Source organism: Callospermophilus lateralis, chromosome 7 (genome assembly GCF_048772815.1).
Source record: "Callospermophilus lateralis isolate mCalLat2 chromosome 7, mCalLat2.hap1, whole genome shotgun sequence".
NCBI classification, from domain to species: domain Eukaryota; kingdom Metazoa; phylum Chordata; class Mammalia; order Rodentia; family Sciuridae; genus Callospermophilus; species Callospermophilus lateralis.
The window spans coordinates 13255187-13267115 of NC_135311.1; the positions used below are offsets into that span (position 1 = coordinate 13255187).

Sequence of the window (11929 nt, forward strand, 5' to 3'; positions counted from 1 at the left end):
TATGGGAGGAGCCAAGGCACTGACCAAAGAATTAGCCCTATGGATTCCTGGCTTTCCTCTCAGGGCCTTTTCTCAGCTTTAACACCTTGTGACTAGGCTAGGATTTCCAAAAGTATATCAGCACAACTTGAGAGAAAGTTGTAAAATACCCTCTCTATGACCATTTTCCATTATTTATTTATTTATTTTGGTGGTACTGAGGACTGAACCCAGAGGCATTCTACCAACTGAACTATCTCCCCCCAGGCCTTTTTATTTTGATTTTGATACAAGATCTTGCTAAATTGTCCAAGTTGGCCTTGAACTTTCAATCCTCCTGCATCAGCCTCCGAGTAATTGGGATTATAGACATGCACCACCATGCCTGGCCATTTTTCCTATTTTATCCCATGGGGAAAGACACATGTCTGGACTTGGAAAGGACCATCTTGATTTCAAACACTCTGTCCCTGTCCTCTGATAAGTATACTCATACTTGTCTGACCATGTGTTTTATATTCTGGATGTAAAAAAGTGACCACCATGTGAAACAAAACCTTATTAACCTACCTAGGATAGCCAGAGGAAAGGAGCACATTCTGAACCCTCTGAAAACTTAGTGAAGGAGAGAAGCAAGATTCTGGCAGATTGGGGGGAAAAATACATATACACACACACACAACACACACACACACACACACACACATACATATACATACATACATACATACACACATATACAGTTTTTAACTGGTAAATAAACAGCTAAGCATGGAAGAAGAAAAAATGTGGGTTAAAATCTTACAGAAGGGTCCTTCTGCCTGGAGAGGGGCAGGAAGGAGGAACCATGAAGCAGTAAGGAAAAGGAGTCATTTCATGTAGAATATTTACCACCACTATCCCACCAACTCTACCTGTCAAAAAAAAGTTTGTTTATTTTTTATTTTTTTAGAAGGGAGGGAGGATGAACCCAGAGCCTTGCACCTGGGAGCAGTCAACTACTGAGCTATACCCCTAGCCCCTTACTTGTCAAATCTTATTTCTCTCTCAAAACTGACCTTAAATGCCACATCTCCCGTGAAGTCTTCTCAGTTCCTCCCACCCAAAATTAATCTTTCTCTCTTCTATTCCTTCTCATCCTCTGTTAGTCTCTTTATTATAGCTTATGTGCTCATAATTTGTGCACATCTTATCTCCTGAACTAAATTGTAAGCTTTAGTTCAAGAAACATTGATTGAAGCCTGCTGTATGCCAGGGATTTAGTAAATACGTTAAATGAGGGGACAGGATGAGAGTTGTAGTTTGTGAACTCCTTGAAAGTCAAGCCTGTTTTATAATCTTGTCTCAGTCATCCATACCAGGACAATTCATAGCACTTAATGGGAACTGAATGCATCTTTGTTGAAGGCATGCATTTCTGAATAAATAAATGTCAGTATAGAGAAGGTAGTGAGGTTGAGTCAGAAAGTGGAGATCCGAACTCACCATAGTTATCATGTTGAACCTGGGATGTGACCTGGACTTTAATCCTGCCTCTGGACTATGATCCCATCTCTGGCTCTGGATCCCAGTTCTCAGCAATGACCATGGCAGTGATTTCTTTTTCAAGGGCTATTTCCTGCAGGTCAGAAACAGATTCAAGGGCCAGGCTCGATGCCAAAACTCCCCAGTTTCTTTCCACCTCCACCTTGGCAAACCCCTTCCCCTTTTCAGGACTCTGGTCCCCACCTGTGCCAGGGGAACAGCCCCACCCTGATGCTGCTTTGAGATCCAGTGTGGCAGGGGTGGAGTAGAGCCAGGGGGGATGGGAGGGGGAGCATCCTGTATTATAATTATAATTATCACACCTTGGATCCTATCACATGCTTTCAGAGGAGTTCCTTTACTTCCCACGGGTTCACCCCTCCAGGTATAGGAAACCACAGTAGAAACTGAGGTATGGGGTGAGAAAGCAGTAGATCACAAGCTGGGTATGCAGTGTCCTTCACCCTTTCCATTCACAATATATTCCTTCTTCCAAAATGCTACCAGTCAGGATGTCTCAGCCCCTGATTGGGACCCTTAATCACTCACCCCCAACTCTTGCCTTATGGAGCATTGAAGGGGAGCAGAACTTTCCAGAAGTTGTATTAAGGTAATGGTCAGGTTCTAGTAAACACCGGAGGAAACCTTGAATTGGGGAAAGGATGCTACCAGGCCTGAGGAGGAGCACCAGAATCAGAGAGCTCCCAGGACTTTGATTGAGGTGGGGATCTCTAAGACTCTTTGTCCCCTCATTCCCTCAATCTTGCCCATCTCACAAGGGCCATGCTTCTGGAGAATATGCCTCATACTTAGCCCTTCTTACCCTCTTCAGGGATGAAGACCGGAGAAGGCACATTCCAAAGCAAACACTAGAAGAAAATATAAGTTGGGAAAGATTTTCAAAACCAGTGCCTGGCCAGGCATGGTAGCACAGGCCTATAATCCCACCAACTTGGAACGCTAAACAGGAGGATCATAAATTCAAGGCCAGCCTGGGTAATTTAGTGAGACCTTCGCTCAAAATAAAAATTAGAAAGGACTGGGGATATAGCTCAGTGTATTCCTGGGTTTAGACCCCATTATGAAAAAAGCAATGCCTGGTATTCTGGGTCCAATTCTTTCTTCTACAATGAATCCCCATTTCCCTCGTGCTTCACTACCTACTCTCCTCCTACCCACATACTGAGCCCTAAGAATGGGAACAATTCAAGCCACAGTGGCATCTTTAGCATGTGTATTTGTGTGCATGGCATCCATTGCATGCTTACTTCCACACATACCTTCTACTTTGTGTCAGGTTCAAGGGAGGTGACAGACACATATAACACATGGGACCTGCGCTCAATCAGGAGAAAACTGAGACATAAACAACCATAACACACTGTATCTATCTCTCCATCTTAGCTCTCTGTGTTCATGATCCCATACATGGGACTGTCTCTATATACATTATAACTGTGGATATTCATTATCTGCATGTGTCCAAGCATCCGCTTAAACCAATCTCTGTCCCCATGACAGGCTGCACATCTAAGTCAAACCGGTTGGAGTGGGTTGTGCTGACATTTTTGTTTATGTCAATGGGACTTGAGGTGAGTCAGGGAGGGATGAGGTTGGGTGGAGTGCTGTGGGGGAGAAGAAGAGTGAGAGTGAGGGTCAAACTGGATGAGTGGGGGAGGGAGGGAACGGGTCCAGGTGAGAAGGGGTGGGGTGGGGTGGCAGGAGGATGGATTAGGGGTAGGAGTAGATGAGAGAGCTCCTTAATGAGCAGTTGGTCTACAGTGAGATCTCAGGTTAGAAAAGGGTCAGAGACTTGGGGGAGACCCTTGGGCTTTGGGAAAAAAGAAAGTGAATAATAAGTCAGAATGTGAGTAAGTAGAAGTTTGGGTATGGACAAAATGTTTACAATCCATCTCTGCAGCTTTGTCTCTCAGTGCCATCTGCTCATTCTTTTGGTTTCTGCATGGTTTGTACAGAAAGGTGTTGGAGAGCTGAATGACATGGTAAAAGATTGTTGGTAATGGAACTTGACCCCATCGCCAGGACTGAAACCACAGCACGTAGTAGCTTCAAATTTACTTCTTCAGCTCCTCCCAAGGATGTTCCTCATCCATGGAGGTGTGGGGAGAGACCCCCATACAGAACACAGGGCCTCTAGCCCCTATTCCTTCACTGAAAAACACCACTGCTTCCCTCCAACTGGAGCTTCACTGTGTCCAATATTAGGATGGTGGCATATTGTTTTCCAGGATATTCCACTAAACATTGCCATGTGCTGTGTTCCTTCTGTCTGTCAATCCTGCAAGACTTCTGGTTCTTTAATACCCAGTCCCATCTTTAATGATAATCACATTTCCTGGTTGCCTAACAACATCCTTCTGGGCTCAGGGGCTGGGTTTGCTGGTTCCTTGAGGGCTCTCATGCAGGGGTGAACACCCAGGGGAAGAGGAAACTGAACACAAGGCACATTTGGGTCCTGTTTCTTGACAGACCCAGTTTGTGCAAAGCTCCTCCTCTTGCTCTCACCAACTTCAATAAACACACTACTGCAAAATCAGGGAGCAAACATGGGTTAAGAGACAAACGTCTATATTATTTGACCCTGTGTCTCTGAATGGGCTGGTAGTTTCATTTGTTTGGTTGGTTTTAGTATTGATGATTGAACCCAGGGCACTTTATCATTGAACTACATCCCAGTCCTTTTTATTTTTTTTTCATTTTGAAACAGGGTCTCACTAAGTTGCCAAGGCTAGCCCCAAACTTGTGATCCTTCTGCTTCAGACTCCCAAGTTCCTGATTACAGGTATGTGCCACTGTGCCCACTTCTGGCGCTTGTAGAAGGCTCTTAGAATAGGTCCTGGATGGTAAAGGGTGAGAGTAGGAGCCTTCATGGAAACCAGAGTCTTCCAAGTGATGACAATAGAAGATGACAGCAGAAGATGTAGCAGCAGAGAAGGTACAAGAGCAAGGATTAGGGGGGTCCTGAGAATCTGGTAAGAGAATGGATTCCAGTAAGGGTCCCACATTCTCCCCCTGTCCCCAACCCAACCATGCAAAGAGGCTGCTCCAGGGGGCCTACCTATGAGACAGTATAGAAGCAGCCCTCCAAGATCAACCTGGCCTACAGAGTCTATATCACCAGGGACATCTTCAGGTAAAGTCCAGAGGACTTCACACACTCCAGTGTTCAAACGTCCAGCTTGGATGCTAAGGATGTGGTTCCTTTCTGAACTAAAGATGGCCACTTCCTGGCAACTCCTGTCACCACAAAACTCAGTTTTCACTGGGCACGGCGGTGCAGACCTGTAATCCCAGAGGCTCAGGAAACTGAAGCAGGAGGATCACAAGTTCAAAGCTAATCTCAGCAACTTAGCAAAGCCCTAAGCAACTTAATGAGACCCTGTCCCAAAATAAAAAATAGAAAATAAGCATGAGATGTAGCTCAGTGGTAAAAGCACTCTTGGGTTTAATGCCCAGTTTTTAAAAACAAAATAAAAAGAAAGAAAGAAAAAGAAAAAGAAATCTCAGCTTCCTTGGGGGAACACATCAGAGACCCTACAATCAAACATCACCCTTGGACCAGGCACCAGGAAAATATGACAGCTGCAAAGCAGAATATGGGGCTGTGGGTCAAGAAAGAGACAATGACCTGGGTCCCATGTACATGCTGGTCATTCATGAAACTCAGGAGGTTGAGGCAGGAGGATTACAAGTTTGAGGCTAGCCTGGGCAACTTACAGAGACCCTGTCTCAAAATAAAAAGGACTGGGGATGTAACTCAATGGTAGAGTTCCCCTGGCTTCAATTCCCAGGACCAAAACAACTAATTAAAATAAAAAAATGAATACAAACACACTTGGTGTTATTGAAGAGGAAATATGTAAAGATACAAAGTGGTTGAGACAAAATCTGAAACAAAGTAAGACCTGAAGAGAAATTTCTGAATGCCTACTTCCCACAGGTGGGATCACTTAGGTACTTGCCTCTTGTGCCCTTAGTTCCCACCACTCAACAATGATCCCCTAAAGCACAAGAAATAAAATCAAGAATCAATAAGTGGGATGGATTCAAGCTAAAGAGCTTCTTTTCAGCAAAGGAAACAATCAATAATGTGAAGAAAGAGCTTACAGAATGGGAGAAAATCTTGACCACATGTACCTCAGATAGAAGACTAATCTCCAAGTTATATAAAGAATTCAAAAAACGTAACACCAAAAATACAAATAACCCAATCAATAAATGGGCTAAGAAACTGAACAGACACTTCACAGAAGAAGAAATAGAGTGGATCAACAAACATATGAAATAATGTTTATCTCTAGCAATTAGAGAAATGCAAACCAAACCTACTCTAAGATTTCATCTCACTCTAATCAGAAAGGCAGTTACCAAGAATGCAAGCAATAAGTGTTGATGAGGATGTGGAAGAAAAATATGCACTCATACATTGCTGGTGGGACTGTAAATTGGTGCAACCACTCTGGAAAGCAGTATGGAGATACCTCAGAAAAACTTGGAATGGAACCACCATTTGACCCAGCTATCCTACTCCTCAGTTTATACCTAAAGGACTTAAAATCAGCATACTATGGTGATGCAGCCACATTAATGTTTACAGCAGTTCAATTCCCCATAGCTAAACTATTGAAGCAAACTAGATGCCCTTCAACAGATGAATGAATAAAGAAAAAGAGGTATATATCACAATGGACTATTACTCAGTCTTAAAGAAGAATGAAATTATGGCATTTGCAGGTAAATGAATGGAACTGAAAATATCATGCTAAGTGTTTGTTTGTTTGTTTGTTGTTTCTCCTCTCCCTCTCTCCTCCCTTCCCTACCTCCTGTTTTCTTTCCTGTCTCCTCCAAAATATGAGCTTGGTTCAGTCTAAGCAGAGGAAGTAGAAGTTCTGGAAAGTTTCTCTCCCCGAGTCTGGAGTTAGCAAAGCAATGAACACGGGCTGGGGATGTGGCTCAAGCGGTAGTGCGCTCACCTGGCATGCGTGCGGCCTGGGTTCGATCCTCAGCACCACGTACAAACAAAGATGTTGTGTCCGCCAAGAACTAAAAAATAAATATTAAAAAATTCTCTCTCTCTCTCTCTCTCTCTCTCTCTCTCTCTCTCTCTCCTCTCTCTTAAAAAAGAAAAAAAAAAAAAAGCAATGAACAGACTACCTGTCACACCAGGTGGAACTGGAGGAGGTAGAGAACTGGACAAGGTATAGTCAAGGAGCGTGTGGTTCAGGCTCCATGTCCAACCAAGTGAAATGCCTACTGCTAAGGCTCAAAGTTGGAGCCAGAAACACAAAGCTAGAAGAGAGAAGCTGGAAAGGCCCCTGGGGTGGGGAGTTCCCATTTTTCTCCAGAAGAGGCAGAAAATAACATTCTGGCAGAACAAAACAGGCACAAGCAAGAGCCTAAAACGGAGATATAGGCCAATAAAGTTTTGGCAAAGTGACCCCCACCTCCCAGGCAGTTCCTAGCCTAATTTTAGAAGTGTGTCAATTCTGATTCCACCTGTTGGGAGGGAAGACAGAAGCCTTAGAGAGAAGGCTGGCTTTCAGATTTTAGCAAAGGACATTAGAAATTAATTTTATGTGGCTTAGTTGTTGGGTTTTTTTGGTTTTGTGGTTTTGTCTTGTTTTTTATTTTATTTTTTTTGGCTATGCTAGGGATCAAACCCAGGGCCTCATGTATGCTATGCAAGTGCTCTACCTCTGAGCCATATTGTCAGTCTTTTTTTTTTTTTTTTTTTTTTTTTTTAATTTGAGACAGGGTCTCACTAGGTTGCCCAGGCTGGCCTCAAACTTATTTTGCAGTCTTCCTGCATGACTAGCTGGGATTACAGGATTACACCATAATGTCAGGTGTGTGTGCGTGTGTGTGTACGTGTGTGTGTGTGTGTGTGTGTGTGTGTGTGTGTGTATCCTGTGTGTGTATTTAACCCAGGAATGTTTTACCACTGAGCCACATCCTCAGCACCACTTTCTATTTTGAGGCAGGTTCTCACCAAGTTGCTTAGAGCCTCACTAAGTTGCCAAGGCCAGCCTTGAACTTGTGATCCTCCTGCCTCAGCCTCCCTAGGATTACAGATATGTACCACCTTGCCCAGCCTCGTTGCTTTTTAAAGAGATTTTTAACATGATCTTGGAAAACTGAGAATCTTGCCTGACAGGCATAGGGAAAGCTATAGTTGGCTGGGCAGCAACTCTTGAGATTGCTGAATCTTAGCTTTCTGATCAGGTGGGAAACCCATCCCGATAATCTTCTAGTCTGTGCCTTCCTACCCATACCCTCTCTATGCTGTTTTCTCTGAGGACCAAGAGTTGGAATCAGGAGGGAAAAAGCCCTGCTATACTGTCAGCCCCCTGAATTATATGTCCACCCCCACTGAAGCCTTGGTGTATATCTCTCTCTCTCTCTAGTTTGTTTTTGTAGTATTAGGGATTGAACCCAGGGATCCTTTACCACTGAGCTACATCCTCAGTTCTTTTAATTTTTATTTTGAGACAGGATCTCAAAAGTTGCCCAGGCTGGCCTAGAACTTGAGATCCTCCTGCCTCAGCTTCCCGAGTTTCTGATATCACAGATGTGTGCCACCTTGTCCTAGTGCCTTGCCGACTCTCTATGACCTCAGTTTCTCTGGCATAGTGGGAAGCAAGTTGATGGGTAGAAACCAAAGGCAAAAGTAGAAGCCATCATTCCCATTTACAGCTCAACCCTGGGGCAGAAACAGATCCTATTTCTGTCCACATCAGCTGGGCTACGAAATATGTCTGCATTTTCTCCCACAGCTGAAACTAGTCTGTTTAGATCTGGGCCTCTTCATTCTTCACTGCGTCCTGCAGGGACAGAGTTAAGAAGTTCAGAAACCTGCCTTGAATAAAAGGAAGATATGAGGGAGGGGCAGGAATGTGTTTTTCTCACTCCTCCTCAACTTCACCCCCACCCATCTTCTAAGGCTGGGCAGCTTCCTCTGCCCTGGATCTTATCAGGAGAAACTCCCTGCCCTTAATCCCGAGTTCCAAATGCACAGTGCCTCAGTTTCCATAAGTTGTTGGAGGTCTGATGAGATAAAATGAAATAAAAAGTTATTCTTGGGCTGGGGATGTGGCTCAAGCGGTAGCACGCTCACCTGGCATGTGTGTGGTCCGGGTTCGATCCTCAGCACCACATACAAACAAAGCTGTTGTGTCCGCAAAAAAAAAAAAAAAAAACCTAAAAAATAAATATTAAAATAAATAAATAAATAAAAAGTTATTCTTCCCAGGACTCTGTAGTTAAAACTCGTCTAAGCCTCAAGTATCCCTAAGGGATTTTCCCTTCCAGATCCCAACTAAACCAAGCACACACACACACACACACACACACACACACACACACACACACCATTCCCTCCATCGCCACCATTGGACCCTGACAGGCTGGGTTCTACTACCCTCTAGTGGCCAGAGCTTAGAGGACTCTCGCACCCAATCAGGACCTTCAAGGCCTAGACCACCGAATGGTCTAGAAAACACCTGAGAGAAACCAATATCTCATTTCATAAATGAGAAAGCTGAAGGAACCTAGAGAGTTGGGAATATCTGGGACTACCCAATCTCGTGACTCCCAGGCCAGGGCTCAGTCCACTTTCACTTCCTCACCCTCTGACACGTTAGTGCTTCCTGCCTCATCCCTAGGAAATCAAACCAAGTTGGAAACATTGAAGCCAAAAGGACCCAGTCCCTCCCCGTCCCGGTGGCGCTTCACCTGAACCTCAGGTGTCAAGTTAGCTAACAGGGGTTCTTCTGAGGAGCTGGATACTCCTCGACTTTCTGAGGTTAACAATCTTTCAGGATTATGATTGACAAAGCACGTCTGCTGTCGCCTGAGCGATACTACCGTTATCACTCCTGGCAGCTCCCCAGGTCTCCTGTCTCCGTGGTAACCGGCGCTTTGCGACCTTCAGTTTGCAGCGGTCGCGCTGCAGCCACTGCAGTGGTTGCTAAGCGACCGCGGAACGGAGGCACCGACTTGAGGTGGGGGACCTGGGCCGGTGTTCTAGAGGGAAGGTTCCCAGGGAGGCTCACGGAAGGAAAAGTGCCTGGCCTCGCATGTAGGGGTGCGGTACGGGACGCAGACCCCGCTGTTTTCTCGGCACCCATGGCGGTGGCGATGCCCCCGAGTCGGGTCGAGGTCTCAGGCTGGAGCTGGAGGCCGGTGGCTCGAGACGCGCTTCTGGCTCGGGCCTTCCATTCGTGCACCGAACTGCGGGGACGGTTCTATCTGGTGGGGGGTCTTCTAACAGGTGGAGCGAGAAAGCCCAGCAGTGATACGGTGGTCTTCGACCCGACTGGGGGCCAGGCTGTGCGGCTGGAAGCCAGGGACAGCCCCCTGCTCAGTCACCACGACGCGGCAAACGTGGGCGGGCGTTGGCTCTGCGTGGTGGGCGGCTGGGACGGGTCGCGACGCCTGGCCACTGTGAAGGTGCTGGACACAGAGCATGGAGTGTGGGAAGCGTGGACGGCGACCCCTGACAACTGCCCTCCTGCTGGCCTCAGTAGTCACACCTGCACTCGCCTTTCCGATCGGGAGCTGAGGGTGGCTGGCCGAGAGGGTGGTACCCGCACTCAGCGACGATATGGAAGCATCTACACCTTAACTCTGGATCCGAGTGCCCGCACCTATTGGTATGGTATCCCCTGCCCAAAACCTTTCATTACACTTTGGGAAAGCAAAAATTAAACTTTTCAGCAAATTATCCATATCCTCGCCCTACCACCCTCTTTCCTCTATTTAAAATAGCTGAACCCTCTATAACCTTGCTTTCCCTGGGATCTACCCAGGCATCCTCTCTGTCCTCGGCAAGGGTAGTGGGGGAAAGGCAGTAAATTTACATTTCCCAAAAACCCCACTCAGAGCTGAATTTCTGCATATCCACAGCTACAAAGAAGACTACCACACAGCCTCCCGCTCAGGTCACTGTGCTGCCCTGCTCCAAACTCCTGGGCCCCACCCTGGTCATCAGTTATTGCTCTTCGGGGGTTGCAACTCTGCTGAACCAGAAATAGCTGGGCAATGGAGTCAAGGGAAGATTAAGGTATTATCTGCTCACATCTTACTAAGGGGGTTAAAATTGTGAGGCCCAAAACCCTACAGACAGTCCCTTCTTTCTCCCCCAAGGAGGAACTTCCTATTGCCCCTCGTTTGATGGAACAGCTTGCAAGGCTTGTGAGCAAGGGGCAGGGGTCCCGGCAAGGACCCCGGGGACTGCGTCATCACTCATGTTCTGTTGTGGGGCCTTTTGCTGTGCTGTTTGGTGGAGAAAGTCTGACCAGAGCTAGAGACACCATCTGCAATGACCTCTACATCTATGATACCCGTGAGAGTCAAACTAATGGCTGAAGGGAAGTGAGGGGAGGTGGGAAGAGAGGAGAATCTAAACACTACAGAAAGAGTATGGAGGGCCAGTGGCATGCCTGTAATCCCAGCGCCTCAGGAGGCTGAGGCAGGAGGATTTCGAGTTCAAAGCCAGCCCCAGCAACTTAGCGAGGCTCTAAGCAACTCAGTGAGACCTGCCTGTAAATAAAATACAAAAAAAAAAAAAAAAAAAAAAAATGGTCTGGGGATGTGCCCCAGTGGTTGAGTGCTCCTTGGTTCAATCCCTGGTACCAAAAAATAAATAAAAAAAAAATAAAAAAAGGGGCTGGAATGTGGCTTAGTGCCCCTGGATTCAATCTCTGGTACCAAACAAACAAAAACAAGTATAGGGTAGGGAGGAGGAATTTGTTTACAAGGAGTACACAGAATATTTGTGGGTCTATTGAAGAGGCCCACAAATCGAGTGAGAAAAAAAAAAAAATGGACAAGCACTTGGTTGTGTTGAATCCTATGGGGCCAATATTGCGGTGCATGCCTACAATCCCGCCTACTCAGGAGGCTGAGACAAAAGGATCCCAAGTTCCAGGCCAGCTTTGTAAACTTAGTGAGGACTTATCTCAAAATAAAAAGGGTTGGGTGTGTAGTTCAGTGGTAGAGCTTTCCTGGGTCAAACTTCTAATAGGCCAAGAAAAAAAAAAAAAGTCCCATGGGTGACAAAGTGCATCTCTACCTCAGTAATCATCCTCTGCCCCTATCCAACAGGCAAATCTCCTTCTCTGTGGTTCCACTTCCCCTGTGCAGACCGTGGGCTGAAACGTGTGGGCCATCGAACCTGTCTTTGGAATGATCAGCTTTACCTGGTTGGGGGTTTTGGTGAGGATGGCAGGACAGCTAACCCACAGGTTTGCATCCTGGACCTCTTTATTTAAAAAATAGTGTCAAACACACTGCCAAGACTCTGTTTGGTTGCAAACCCATAAAGCATTATCACCACTGCTATCTGCCTCATTTCAAGTGCTTATTAAATTTCAATTGAGAATTGACATTTGTCTCTAAATATTTT

The 11929-nt window shown here is 45.9% G+C and overlaps 1 protein-coding gene across 1 annotated transcript; it reads left to right on the forward strand.

Annotated features, from left to right (window-relative positions):
- Window positions 1–9500: 9500 nt before the first annotated feature.
- On the forward strand, window positions 9501–11889 carry Klhdc9 (kelch domain containing 9). The gene is made up of 4 exons (XM_076862696.1): window positions 9501–10175; window positions 10429–10585; window positions 10669–10867; window positions 11629–11889. The coding sequence occupies exons 1-4, from the start codon at window positions 9649–9651 to the stop codon at window positions 11793–11795; spliced, it is 1050 nt and encodes a 349-aa protein (XP_076718811.1). The 5' UTR covers window positions 9501–9648; the 3' UTR covers window positions 11796–11889.
- Window positions 11890–11929: the final 40 nt, after the last annotated feature.